At 38.2% G+C, this 14,962-nt stretch overlaps 1 protein-coding gene across 1 annotated transcript; it reads right to left on the bottom strand.

Annotated features, from left to right (window-relative positions):
- Nucleotides 1-1,429: 1,429 nt before the first annotated feature.
- LOC118807848 (IQ calmodulin-binding motif-containing protein 1-like) lies at nt 1,430-14,203 on the bottom strand. The gene is made up of 13 exons (XM_036569990.1): nt 13,861-14,203; nt 12,483-12,648; nt 12,272-12,392; nt 12,067-12,160; nt 11,052-11,151; nt 10,706-10,878; nt 8,738-8,844; nt 7,943-8,070; nt 6,279-6,421; nt 5,959-6,107; nt 3,705-3,836; nt 2,969-3,125; nt 1,430-2,447 (listed from the first exon to the last, which is right to left on the bottom strand). The coding sequence occupies exons 1-13, from the start codon at nt 13,979-13,981 to the stop codon at nt 2,224-2,226; spliced, it is 1,815 nt and encodes a 604-aa protein (XP_036425883.1). The 5' UTR covers nt 13,982-14,203; the 3' UTR covers nt 1,430-2,223.
- Nucleotides 14,204-14,962: the final 759 nt, after the last annotated feature.

Here is a 14,962-nt window from a genome sequence, read left to right as displayed (position 1 = left end):
TATCGTTGTTGCATAGCAGCATAATCACATTGTATGACAAGTTATGATACGATGCACCTGTGCTAAGCTACTGTGTACATTTCCTTTACCTGCATAGTAAACGATAATGGAACGTCTCAAAGTATTTAACGATTGAACTATTGAATAAAAGCACTGATGTTTGTCATTTCCTATTGAGTGACGCAACTTGAATGAAGTGCCACGCTTGCTCAAAAGCATTTCTGTTAGCATGAAAATATTAGCAGATCTTCTTTCAGCGCAGTCCGACACTTTGACAGTGCATTATTACGTGCGCAAGGTGGTCGTAAGGTCGGAAGATCACAGCTGGTCTTCAAAACCGGAAAGTATGCTGGGCCATTATCAGGGCCCAGAGAAAGTGACAATATGGGAAGCTTCCATACAGGATAAATTAAAGTGAAACTTAGTCAGCAATTAGGGCCCAGTGTAATTGGTAGTTGGAGTAGTTATCCAATTAAGCCCCATTCTGACGTTCTATAGCTCGGCAGATCCTTGGCAGGCACAGTGTTCACACATTTACCTAGTACTTTAACCCCGCACACACACACGCGCACACACACAAAACTCGGCCGCATTTCCCCAAAAAGCAGGTCTTATTTATCCGCCGCTGTAAAACACTGCATAAAGAGATAATTATACCTCCATCATATTTTTCCTCTCTTGAAAATGTTATTTTAATCGCGCGAGTGGAGTGGACCACTCTGTTGTTTTCACATGTGTGTAATGAAATAATGACGGGCGCCCTGTGAATGGGGCCTTGGCACGAGTCTGCGGCACTGTGGGCATGAGACACGCACACATACACACACACTCCAAAGCTTTAGAGAGCTCCGGAGCCAAGGTCCAGGATTCAATTATCCACCAGAGATGGAGAGAGAGACGGGGGGGAGGTGGGGGGGCTGTTTTAAACTACACTTTTTCTACATCGTTCTCATCATTTTTCGCTGAAAATTAATGTGATATCCTCTTCTGTCCATTCTGTCATTGTTTCTCCCCAAACACTCAAAAGTATGTTATTAAATAAACATCTGCATATCGTCGCTGTCCAAAGAAAACCATGTATCTCCATTTTTGTTGATTTTCAGTTTTCTACATCATTTTAACAAACCAGCTGTCCTTTATGTTGTGTAAACATTTCATAATGCCTGGACCAATTTAATGCTCTAAAATCACATGGAACAAAATCTCTTTACATTGACTTACATTGAAAGGTAAGAGAGTTTTTGCCTTCTCCTGTAAAGTTACTATTTTGGAGATATTTGTTTTTCATTGGACAGCGACAATATTCAAATGCTAGAATGTAAAAAACTATCGTTCAAAAAGACAAAACTACTTGTTCCTGATCATTTGTAAAATGTAGAATTAATGGAAAAACATGATTCATTTGAAAAGGTCATGTCAGTGACAGTAAAAAGATGTAATTTAATATTAATTGTCTCTCATGCGTAAAGCATTAAAAATGATTGTGGTGTGTTTAGTTTTACTGTGTAAAAAGAAAAAAAAACAACTGCATTTTTGCCATGATTTTGTTGGTTTTTTGGCATTAAAACAAACTTAAAGTCACAAGTGCAGATTCTAACCTATCAAATGTAAATGGAATTTATGTATTTTGCCATATAAATAGTTCTGCAATTATACAAATTAATTATGCTATTTGCAGCACAATATGCTTTTCTGAGCATATTTTGGATAACTGAACACCGAACTGCACGTTTCGTTGCAAAGAGCGTAATATTGCCTGTTTAATTGGATTCAGTGCGGCACAGTATTGAAGCACTGAATTGAGCTAAACTCTGAAAAATAAAACGTTGTATTTCATTAAAATGCCACATCGCCCACCCCAGTAAACAGACTGTGAAATTTTTAAAATAAAACTACTTTCATACATACACAATCAACACTGCACTGCAGCTCACAACTGATAAGGCAAAAGCACAAACAACTCCATAAAGCTTCACTGAAGCTAAGCGCCTACTATAGCTAACAAACAGCTAACAAGTAATGGAAACTTAAACCTCACTAATTAGTATCATACAAACCACAAGTATCATGAATTGTTTAGTAATATCAATAGACCTTTGTAGCTTCTGTATAATAAGCAAGACAATTAGAGATTACTCAAAAGCTCTTTGTGGATTGGGGCAAGTGAGTGATGATGTAGGCAGTGTGCATGATGCTAACTCTTATGAAGGCATCTAGAAATGTTTACAGTTGCCCCCCCAGGTACAAAGACTCAAACTCTATATCATAGTCCTTATGAGAAAGTGTCTCTTGGCTGGCGGATTCTTCTCCCAGCATCCTCCACCAGGGTAGTCTCATGCTCTGTAGCAAGGCATTGTGGGATTGCCGGGCACGCACTGCCACTGGTGTGGAGCGGCTCAGGAAAAGGCCAGCGTCTTCCTCTGTAGCTTCTTTCAGAGAGGGAGCGTCTGTCAGACAGAGTGAGAGAACATGAGCATGTTTAATGAGATTTTTCAACTATAAACTTTCCTGGGCTGGTTTCTATATTTTTAGTACAAAAAAATCAAATGTAGTCAATCAAAAAGGTATATTTTTAAGGTATAAAGTGTTTCCTAGTATTGGCAAGGTTTGCTTCTTTAGTTTTTTTTTTGAAGCTATGAGCCTAATGTAGCAAACAAATAGCTAACAAGTAATGGAAGCTTAAACCTCACCGATTAGTGCCTTGCAAACCACAATAAATTGTTTAGGAATATAAGAAAGTCTTATATGGTTTCTGTATGATAAGCAAGACAACTTGTGATTACTTAAAAACTCTTTCTGGACTGAGGCAGCTACACTTTGCTGAGACTACATTTGGAGGAAATGGAGAAACTGGGTACAAAATTAAATTTTTCGCCAAACTAACGCTCTCAGATTTTCATACAATCTTTTCCCATTTTCGAGCTGATTTTAAAATAAATTACAGAGTTGTGCTCGTGAATGTTCTTACTGAGAAGGAGCTCCATGTCTGTGTTGATCTGGGCCAGCAAGGCCTGCCTGTGTTGCTCCTGGGCCCGATCAGAGGCTCTAGTCATCAGGTGCTGCTGCAGCATGCTCTGAGCTTTCTCATGGAGCTCCACAGTACCCTCTACTGATGCCACAGAGGACTGCAAAAACACAAGGGACATGCAGAGTTTGCACGACAGAAGACCTGCGACTATGGAACATTACTGAAACATTAGAGGACACAAAGGAACTCAATGACACACTAATGAGCCAGACCCATCAGCTAGCTAAATAAAACTACACAGTGAATAAATACGTAATGGATAAAGATGGTTATGATCAATTTTACTGAATAAACCAGAAATAAAGGAGTTTGACGTAGAGGTGTGGATTCACTGAGGAGATCTGTTGTTAGGAACTTCATATAAGACTCATGTGTGACCTCATGTGCCAACTGTCAATTCGGTGCAATGAACATAACACACTAAAAAAGGACATTTTCATACAACCTTTTTGTGATATTATTATTAACAGGAGGTAGATGATAACAATGACCGAAAAACAAATTGCATGTTTTTGTCCAACGTTCAACCAATATTTTTGCATCTTTTCACATATGAGAAAACAATTCACCCAAATAAACATCCCCAAACACAGAGCCAAATCAATGATCAACACTGGTTTGGTGTGTCCAGGCATTTAAAGTCAGATTTGTGCGGTATATCTGTGTGTTCACTCACAGGGTAAAGGGATATGTGCTCCTCTATCTGTCTCCTCAGCTCTGTTCTCCTGCTGTCAGTTAGGCCTCCGGGGCCTTTCCACGGTGCTAGAATGTTCCTTTGAGATCTCCGTCGCTTGAGAAACCTCAGAATCTAAACAAACACAGACAAAAACATGCATACACACATACAGACAGTTACAGAAGACTAATCTCCTTATGAAGTGGACACTGATTTTAGGCTTGGACTAAATTACCCTGTCGGTGGAAAATCTCTGTTATCCTTTCAAGTCTAGGACTAAGCTGAACCCTTAGAACTGTAGAGTTATTACTCTCGGTTTGCTAAACAATGTAAATGTAAATTACATAATTTATTACAGTTACATGAAGAATTACATTTACATTTAATGTACATTCTGTACAATTAAAGAAGTGTTTTTTTGTTCTACATAAGAGGAGAATTATGAATTAAATGAATTTAAAAAAGACTGAAGGAAGGAATGGTCCGTCTGCTTTCTGTAAGCTCACTGGACAAAAAAAAAGCTGTATGCATGATTTCTATTCTAACACTTGGTTGTTAATAACTGTCTTATTAACATAGCATCTAGTCTGTCAGATAAAGATTATACCAGGTAGTTGCTGTCCATTTCAGCACACTTATCCACAACCTGGGTGTACATTTCTAGACTTTGTGTGTGTCTAATTTAGCATTACACCTACTGTTCCATATTGAGAATTGAGATTGAGGTCTGGACTTGATTGCACCGGTTTTGCGTAAGTTTGTACTTATGTTTGTGCATAAAGACTTTACTAAGTCCTTAGTTAGTACTAGTTAGTTTCAGTCTGTTCTTTTACTAAATTTAAGTGCATCACCTACCAAGTCATGTCTTACAGTAACAACTAGTAGCAACTAACTAATGCGTGTTTCGCTTTAACATGTCAATAACGTACTGTAAAATAAATGATTCAGAGTTTAACCTTGATTAACCTGGTTAGGGGCAGCTTCCTTGGAAGAAATTTCCAGTTTAAAAGAGAACGATGTGTGCAAATTTAGCTCAAACAAGCGGAATACTTATAGCCATTGTTTGTTCTTTAATATTTCTTTGTAACTGAATATGCAGCTTTTTTAAATGACAGATTCTGTTTGAAGTTAAAACCAGGGCCGTGATTAGAGCTGTAAGCAAAATCACAGCATACAGCGTTCAGCGTTTTTAGCTTAGTTAACCATAAAGTCAGGTAATGTTTTTGGTCTTCTTTGTACTATCTAGATCCCATGTGTCAAACACAAGGCCTGCAGGCCAAGTCATGCATGTGGCACAATCTTATTCGGCCCGCAAAACTATTTTAAATTTCTATTAATATTAGCCCGTTTGACCAAGAGCTGCACTACAGTTCCCAACATAATGTATGCTCCCACCCCCTCCCTAACAACAATCTATGGGCCAGTGCCATAAAAATAGGTAGGTAGGTTGGTTGGTTGGTTGATTGGTAGGTAGGTATGTAGGTAGGTAGATGCCAGGTGTCTAGTTCAAGCGAATGGACAGTTTTAAAAAATCTACTGTACATTGGGGACATTTAAAGAGGTTTAACAGTTATCTACAGCTAATGTAGTCTACTGTTTCATATAAAATAATTTGTTTTTATTTACATTTATTATTCTTATTATTATTTATCGTTCAAGTATTCAGAGCAAGTATTTTTTGCTGTTGTAGTACTGGCATGTTTTGAAATGGGGTCATGGCAAAATGTTAAGTAAAAATAAAATAAAAACACATCTGGCCCATGGATTTGTTAAGATTTTTAACATGATTTAATATAGAGGTTGAGTCTGACACCCCTGATCTATGTGTTTCCCTAACATCTACTTAGGGGGTAGTAACTACTAAGTTCAACGTAAAAACTAGTTTGTGTGGTGCAACTCGCTTTGATTTAGTAATGCATAAACCTAAACTTGCATAAACACTTACAAGTCCCAGTATTCCATTATGTCCATTGAACTAGTCAGAACCAGATGCCCTACAGTCATTCTGAAATGTGGAACTGTCAAGGTTGTGTTCTGCTCAGACATGAAGCACGACGTTAGAAAGATTGTGCTCAAATGGACAGGATCTCAAAAGCTGACAGAATTGGTGCTGTTATTAAGGCAAAGGGACCCATAAAAATAGTGAAGAAATAATGCAAGCATTTTTTTGTGAGCATACCACCAGTGATAACTCCGACTTCTGAGGGTTAATCTATTGTGTATAGTGTTGTTTGGATGTTTAAGGCCCACTCACAGCTCTCTGCAGGATAACTGCTGCTTTGTGCTGTCGGAGCTGGTATCTGCTCTTCTGAAAGCGCTGTCTCTCTCTGTATCCTCTCCACATTCTCTGGATCAGCAGAGCTGCTCTGTTCTCCAGTTCTCCCAGATACCGCGCCACCTGGTCTGAAACACCCCCACACACTTATCATTCTTCACACATAATCATATACTCGGCTTTTCCTGCAGGCAGTATCTTCTTAAATGCAAATGATGTTTGTGACTGCAAATGTATGTTATCCGCAGACTTTATATCCCTTTGATGTTTAAGAATGTGTGTTTATCTGCATGTTTTACCTGCAGGCAGAATCTCCATTAGATGGAGCTGTCGTTGGCGAAACTGGCGAATGGCCCGCTGTCTGCGCAGAAGCACTTGATGCCGCAACTCCTCTTCTGCGCGGCGTTTCTCCGTCTCTTCCTGCAGCCGTCTCCTCCTCTCTCTACACATGCAGCATAGCACTCAATAAATCGCTCAATAAAGTAAGATGATGTGCACTAGAATTCACACATGAATACATATGAATCTACGGAATAATTCTGACATGGATTTTTTTATTGTCAAGAGAAATCTCAGAAATATTTATATTAAATGGACAGGCAAAGGACATGTTGCAAAATGAAGCATGCAGTGACTCAAATAAATACACATAAAGTAATACAAAACAAACCAACACAATACAGGAGTTTAAAGTTATGCCAAAAGTAATAGTAATAATAATGCTAATAGAAATAAAGCAAGTATTCATAAGAAGTCACCGATCCTTTTTGCTTAAGTATTTAATGTTCCCCCACTAGCACCACAGAACCTTGCAGTCAAAAGTTATATAATTATAATATCCACAAATATGAGGATCCACTGTTCCAGTTCAGGGAGTGTGGAAGCTGCCAACGTAAAGCTAATATTTGTTTAGTGCCTCTAAGAGCAGCCAACCAAATTTTCCTTTAAACATAATTTAAATTCCAGACCAAGATGGTGTCCTATGCAAACCTGGACCTATAACCGATAAACTATGGCGAATTCTTTAATTTCGACAGGGTGGTCCTATTCTAATCGGCGTAACTGTTCTAGCCTTTACGCTACGGCTTTAGCGACACGGGAAATTCACAGACCAATCGCATGAGTTGTAAATATCATACGTGACGCTTCTCAGCCAATCAGATTTGTGCAGTACGACGAGCACTGAGACTCAAGTGAGTGACGCACACACAGGGGAGGGACGAGGCGAGAAACAGCAGTCGGAGAAGAAAGTGAGTCAGAGGGAAGTTATTTCACATGACGTGCTCTAAAAAGAGAAAACTGACTAAATGTTGTTAAAATATTGCTGAACTGTATTTGATATGACATTCAGTTGCTGATTGCATAAGATGTTGATATAACTACTAGGCTACTTCAGTGTACAGTATATGGCACTGAGTCATAATGCAAGTTAGACGTTATGTTCCGGACCTTTGCTTGAGAAAATTTTCTCTAACTGGACCTTAATGAATTTTAATTAAATACCCCTGATTTAGAAACAAAGTTTGGAACAATTTGTTTAAAAATGTCTGATAATGTTAAAGACACCCAAGTCCAAAGCTCACACTTGAATACTCCAGCACTTATGTACAATGTACCATATCTACCATTAAGACAAACAGTACAAAGAAGAGGTGGTGTAAGGTGCAAACAAGGGCTTTTAAGCAAGTTAAAGTTAAATAGGTTCAAGTAGAACATTATGACCACTTACAGATGAAGCAAATAACGCTTGTAACAACAGCGCATGTCAAGGTCAAGGTCTGGGATATATTAGACGGTAAGCGAATGGTCGGTTCTTGAAGTCGATGTGTTTTTTTGCTCAAATACTTGTAAAATTATGTAGCAAAAAACGAAACTAGTGTAACGACCTTGCCCCTACAATACAATACAATAGTGAATATAATCTGATTGACTATAAGGCTGAAAAAATTTTGATTGAAGTCACCTGAAGCTCCGCTGTAATACACTAACAGCTCTGGGAAGTTTCTTTATTCTGCATCTGGTCTGATAGGCTCTCCAGGCTGCCTGGATCACACAGGCAGCTCTAGCTCGCTCTTCAGGAGAGTGCTTAGCCTGATCAAAACACAGCACACACATACAGAGCGTAATGATTATTCTTCTCAAAACACACAATTACTAGAGCTTTTGTGTAGCTATATATCTGCCTCTTAGTATTGGCAAAAATTAGTTACAGAAGCCTCCAACACTGACAGGAGCAGAACTCACTGTATAAAGCAGTGGTGTCCAACTGTATTCTTGGTTCACCTGCACATTTTTATGTGTTTTCTCCCGCGTTTAGGTGATTCAACTCATGATAGGCTTGTAAAGCCGAAGAATATAACATTGTAAGTCATTATTTCAATATTTGCATTTGCAGGTTTAATATCACAGACCACTACAATATTCAAATGAGCTCTTAAACCAATCACGCTGCTTTTTACTGTGAGTGGGAATATCTGAATCAATCCAATCCAACTACAATTGAGTGCGGTGTTTTGATAAATGAAGGTTTTGTAAAATTCAAATAATGTATTTTACTTAAAATAATGCAGGCCAATCTTGTCACATTATTGTTTCACCAATGCATGTTAATATACTGCATAGGAATATCGCAACATGTACTAATATAAACTCAATACTGGGATTTTGTCCATGTCAGGCAGTGTCATTCGAAACACAAAACGCTTGTGGTTTGCCAGGACTGTGAGGGAATAAAACGTGAGGTTTTTAGCAAACAAACCTGAAAGTCTCTTTCAGGAACTTCAGCCTGCAGTCGATCCATAAGCTGCTCCAGTGCTGCATCAAAGCCCTTACCCTGCCAGTCTTTCCTCACCAAATCATCCAATCCTGCAGGGCACAACCGAGAGCCAAAGCATCAAACCTTTTTTTCTGTTGAACATGAGTCATAAACATAAATATACTCCATTTAATCCCTTAAACTGCAGGCATTTTATTTGGGTATTAATATTAAGCCTTATTACTCAGTAAATGCAACAAATCAATAACTATTATTCAGTAAATGCAACAATCAATAACTATTATGAAACTAATATGTACGTTATGTAGTAGTGCCTGGCTAATGTATGATTCGGGCAACATTAAGGTTCCAAAGTTTACAAGCACAGCAGAAATCTCGCTCATTGAGTCTCTTTAAATGAAAACAAATGCTATTTTTAACATATTGTTTCAAACATACTGCCAAGCACAGGTCAGCACTGTTAGAGCTCATGCTAATTTCATGGTTATTTATACGTGGCTTATTTTACATAACTGCAATACTGGTGTTTTGTCCACATCATGCTGCCCTACATTTTAAGACTATAGAGTTTTAAAAAACTAACAATATAGAACCAAACTATATTAAAACTATCTGTTTAATTTTGACAGTATCTATTTAATTTGGTCAATTTGAGAATTTTAAATTATACTGGACAATATTATTTGGCTTTAGACATTTTTAACATCTAAAAATGAACTTTTTTTATATTGATCTGGTCCTATTATATAGTAGAGTGTGAGGAACTAAAGTGGGTCTAAGGGGTTAATAACCAGTCAAATGACCTGTTTTGTCAACACACATCCTCTAGAGAACAAAATTAAATGCAGAATTTTTCTGCATTTGTAGTGCACAATTTCTGTTTATTTGCTGAGTTGAAAATATTGGGAAAAACATAAAATATAAAATATGCCATAAGGTTTGCACAGTCCACATTTTATGTTTTATTTGCTCCCCCAATATGTTACATTTAGCAAATAAACAGTAATTGTGCACTGAAATATGCAGAAGTGTGTTCTCTGTAAAGGATGTGTTCGTTTCTTTTGAAAATCAACAAAACAACACTTGACTGGGAGCGCCCAAACTTTTGAATGTTGCAAGTGTACTGAATAACTAATTGTGTTTTTGATCCGGTGTGCTTTGTTCTCTCTAGGTTTCTGCTTATTCATTTGCTGGCTGAGATTTGAGAGCAGTGAATTACAAGTATTCTGTGCATTTATTGTTCTGGTATGTATGTTATGTAATTGTTATGTACACTGAACTATTACTTAGCCAAACAGAATCACTGAACACATCAATCTAATGACAGTTTGAATTTAATGAGTGATATTTTGTTTTATTTGAGGTCATGAATATATAAAATCATTACAGTTCTGAATGAATTTCAAAGAGGAATCCTGTCTGTAACTGTAGTATCGATTTGTTTAAGATAAAAGATTATAGTGATACTGATGGATGATGAATCCACAATCAAGAAATGTTCCTGAGATACTCGTGTGAAAGCACTTTAAACCCACTAGAATATTAAAACAAGCATAACTGAGGAACAGGATACTAATTCATTGTATGTTTAGATGTCACTATTTAAAAGCATTACGAAACTGATGGTTCTGAAGATGGATTTAATACTTGTGTTGCAGTTTTAAAGCCATTATAAGAAATGTTAAATGCGTGAATGAGGTTTTGAATATCTTTAATGTACACAGAGGGAAATGAATAACGATTTTTTTAAATCTTTCCTGTTTACATTTTGTACAACAGTTAAAATGCAGATACATGTTACTGTGATGTGATTTCGTGATGAGAACACAGTAATTTCTACTAATTGTAGAGAATGATCTTGCCATGTGTGCCAAAGAAAACTTGTCATTTGACCAGGCGTGCTCTAACTTTTTGCATATGGCTGCATGTACAATGCACATTGCTGACTACCTTTGTAGTGTTTGTGAAGGAGCTGTAGAGTCTGGCTGTGTTGCTCTATCATCAGCAGCAACATTTTGGTGGCAGCGCTGCCGATCACAGGGTTGGAGCTGCTGGACATTTTATATACGACGTCATCCATGACACTGCTCAGTGCTTTTCTCCCCATCTCAGATACAACTGCACTGTAGAATGAGTGAGATGAAAGGAGAAGAAAAGAAAGAGAAAGACTGATGTTTCCACAGTGTATCCTGGGGAGTACAGTAATATACTAATATTAGAGTTTACACAGCTTGTGTGTACTGAGCATTCCTCAAAGCCAATGACAGCTGATACGACATCCTGTGCCATGTTCTACCTGTTTGTCCTGAACAGATTATACCACATCAGTAGTGTAACTGCAGAGACTTCATCGTCCTCATTCATCTGCACACTCTCGTAATGTTTGGAATGGAGGACTGGGGAGAGGACAGCAAGGACAATATCACCGACACAGTACAGTACCATACAAAAGTCAAAGACCACCCTTCATTTATTGAATTTCCAGTCAAAACAGCCTTTAAGCACAATTTTTTTTTTTTCAGTTTCTGAAAAAAAATAAAAAAATATATTGTACAGAAAATTATACAGAATAAACATAATATCACATTTTTTAGTATTCAGTTTGTCTACTTTTTGCCTTTATTACATCTTTCATTCTTTTCAGGAGACTCGCTTTCAGTTTTTCAAAGAAATCTGCAGAGACGTTTTTCCACACCTCCAAAGTTCAGTCTTAGAAGTTCCAGTCCAAGTAATCCCAAACATACTTAATGATGTTGAGGTCTGGACTCTGGGGTGGTCAGTGCATTGTTCTAAAAACACCAGCAGCTTCTTCGTTTTATTTGCAAATGTTATTCTTTTTTGTCTATTTCCTTTTCTTGGTAAAGGCTTCTTTACAGCTACACATCCTTCAGACATAGCGCTGAGTTGTCTCTTCACAGTGGAGGGATGGACAGAAACACCTGTGGATTTTCTCTTCTCTCTCAAAAATTAGGGCTTTAAGTACTGTTTATCTGACAGTGACAGTTTTGGTGGGCTACCAGGTCTTGCATGGTTGTTAGGAGTCCCATTTTTGTAGGATATAAAATAATTATTTGAACTCCAAAAAAACGTCCTGTTTTTATTTCTTTTACTTTGCCTGTCCATTCCTTACGCAGTACTTAATGGCTGTTTGCACTGGAAATAAAATAAGAGGTTTTGCATAGTACAGTACATCCAATGTTACAGTATGTCACTACACCTGAAACTATTATACACATTACACTGGTGTCATTACTATCTCACATATTTCCAGAATTTTTAAATGAATTGAAAATAAAAATATAATACCATACCAGAGGGAATTAAATGACTGTAAGCTCTCAGGAGCCAGCTGAGAGAATCAAAGACTTTCCTAAAGAGTCGGAGCATCTCAATTTGTCCTTTATCCTGCCGGAGAGAAAACACAGAGCGAGTCGTTATTTCCCATTGAAACGATTATAGACTATACTTAAATCAAACAGAATGAAGGGTTTGTGTTATGCATCTAATTTTTCTCACCCCTAAGGCTCTGTTCATTAGGCGGTGAGCGAGGAACAGCAGGTTTTCTGTTACTGATGGAAGAAACCGGTGAAGAAAAACTTCTGTTTCTCTCACAGAACCAATACCTACACAGCATGTGCTGAAGACAAACAGACCTGATTAAAATAAAAACCTCCACCGCTTGTAAAACTAACTTCACTGAAAGTAAATGTGGAATTTTTCTTCCTACCTGATAATATCTGCCATCTGTGTAATAGAGGCATAACCCCCTTCTAGCTTAGCAGGATTGAACCTCAGTGCAGCAGAGCAGTATGCCAGTATGCCACCATGGTAAAGGCCTTGTTTACATTTTTCTAGATCCCTCTGGTCTCCCATGGACTTTCTGCTGAGGAGCTCTTTCAACATAGTGATTGTGTTAAAGGGGCATTCCAGCATAAAACTTATTATGTTATTTGTCATGTTATGTAATATTCCACATTGAATATTGCATCCATCAGCCACATCAGTTTGACAGAATTCACAATTTTTATCCTGGACCTGCCTACAAGTATCTAGTTTTTCAAAAGTGCCTCCGCCCTTCAGGACACATCATCAGAAGGGGGTTTTCCTAGTCTTTACACCAGAAAATCTCACTCTAGAGACCACCACAGCACCAGTGTAAGACACAATGTAGTGATGGTTATGTTTTTCTTTTTGAACGTAGAGCCCCTTTAATGTCATAAGTAGGTAGTAACTACCTTCTTTTACTACATTACATCCATTTAAGCACAATTTCAATAGATTTTTACTTTTCTGAGTTTTTTCAAATACTTGTACCCAAGTATAGTTGTGAGGAAAGTAATCTACCTTTTACTCGTTTCTGTGTTTAGTTTCATTCTATTCTGTTGGTTTAGCATGGATTCCTAAACTCCTGTTCCGATCAGCAGGATGTGCTAGCCAGCTAAGTTCTTCTGAATGTACTAAGTTCTTATGCAGTTTTGCAGGAAACAAATGGAAAGTTCACCAAATTTTTACAAAATTTCTGTATAATCCAGTCCTTGGGATGTAAACAGATTGATTCAGAGTGGTTTAATGTGAAGTGGTTTATTGCAAACAGATTTCTTTACAGTGGTGGTGACAGGAACCAGGGGTTACCGTCTCCTATTTTTTTTACAGTGGTGGAGATGGTAACTAGAGGTCACAACACAAATCTAGTCATTCTATTTACTATCCAAAACCATCAGTGAACCTTTATCGGATTCTGAAAATTTCTCAAGAACGGAGCACCAAACCACTCTGAATGAGTTTGTTTACATCTCAATCACTTAATTACGTAGATTTTGGAAAAATCGGTGGAGTTCCCCTTTAGGTTTTTTTGGACCTGGTAGTTATTTTTGATAGCAACACTGTCTTGTTCTTGAATCATTACTTCTATGTAGTAACAATATTTTATATGAGGATAAGTTCAGGCTCCTCTAAACACCTCAGACTAACACCAGATGAAGGCAAATCAATAAGGAGGTCCCAGACGTCCTGCTAGCAACAAGTGTTTTTGTTCAGGAGGTCACTGTAAAAATCAGTGAATGGTCAATATGTAAAGCAGATATACAGGACAAAATCTCACTTACCCTTCACCTTTGTTAGAACCTCAGTAAAACTCTGCTCAGGTGTTTCAGCAGTGAGGGCTCTGAGAGCTTTCAGGTCTGGGTTTAAGTTTACATAATCTCCATCTTCGCCTGACGACCCCATTGTGTTTACTAGTAGCTCGCGTTTGCTAACAGTCAGCTATAGGTATATTCAATTTGTGCAGCCATATGAAAAAGATATGGCAACTAACTACGACTTACACGTCGGTGGGGGTGCTTTTCAGCATTCTGTTAGCAAATAAAAGCAGAAACAGGACGAAATTCGCATTTATTTTTCTCAACCTCTCTGTAAGCTAACGCAGCGTGTCTGGTTTCTAAAGCAACGCCTGCATCATCAGCCTGCGACTTTGTTTTGATGTAGAGAGGAGAACTTCCACTCTGCAGTGTCTTCCGGGTTTCTCACACGCTAGAGGGCGCTCCTGAGCGAGTCCAAAATGAATAGGTTGATATGGAGCATTTGAGCAAAATCATAGTTTATAAACGCTTAAACATTTTTAATATAACCGAAATACTAACATTTCCTGAACAAAGAACAGCATAAACCATTTTAACACTGCTGTTATATTTTTAAGAGCTTTTAATCTCGAGCTATAGGAGTTTAAAACGGCGCCTCATGTACGTTCATCACGTCAGTGAGCGCGAACAGCCAATGAGCTGCTCCGCTCGCCAAACAATCCTCACGCTCTAGCAGTAATGCCCGCCTTCTGCTGCCCAAAACCAGTTTACTATAGAAAAAAGGAAATATAGGTAAGATTTCTTTGTTTTTTTTTAGTGAAATACATCCTTCTACTTTCTAAAATTAAAGGAAAGTTCTGAGCGAGTGATTAGAAACTATTTTAACTTTTCGTTTTTAGCCGTGCCTGGGTTCGATTTCCGGCCGGGCGACCGGGGTCCTTTCTGTGTGTCGTTTGCATGTTCTCCCCGTGTCTGCGTGGGTTTCCTCCGGGTACTCCGGTTTCCTCCCACAGGCCAATTGGACATGCTAAAATTGCCCCTAGGTGTGAGTGAGTGTGTGTGTGAATGTGTCTGTCTGCCCTGCGATGGACTGGCGACCTGTCCAGGGTGTATCCTGCCTTCCGCCCAG

The sequence above is a fragment of the Colossoma macropomum genome, unplaced genomic scaffold (genome assembly GCF_904425465.1).
Source record: "Colossoma macropomum unplaced genomic scaffold, Colossoma_macropomum, whole genome shotgun sequence".
Lineage (NCBI taxonomy): Eukaryota > Metazoa > Chordata > Actinopteri > Characiformes > Serrasalmidae > Colossoma > Colossoma macropomum.
The sequence above is the reverse complement of the archived record's forward strand: the minus strand, read 5'-3'. Positions and strand labels throughout refer to the sequence as shown.

Bases quoted from the DNA above. Each gene is read 5' to 3' on its own strand.
- LOC118807848 (XM_036569990.1), bottom strand. From the start codon at position 13,981: ATGGGGTCGTCAGGCGAAGATGGAGATTATGTAAACTTAAACCCAGAC. The intron at 11,152-12,066 runs GTATGGTATTAT...TCCTCTCCCCAG, and splicing joins CAGTCATTTAATTCCCTCTG to TCCTCCATTCCAAACATTAC. The intron at 2,448-2,968 runs GTAAGAACATTC...TCTGTCTGACAG, and splicing joins AGACATGGAGCTCCTTCTCA to ACGCTCCCTCTCTGAAAGAA.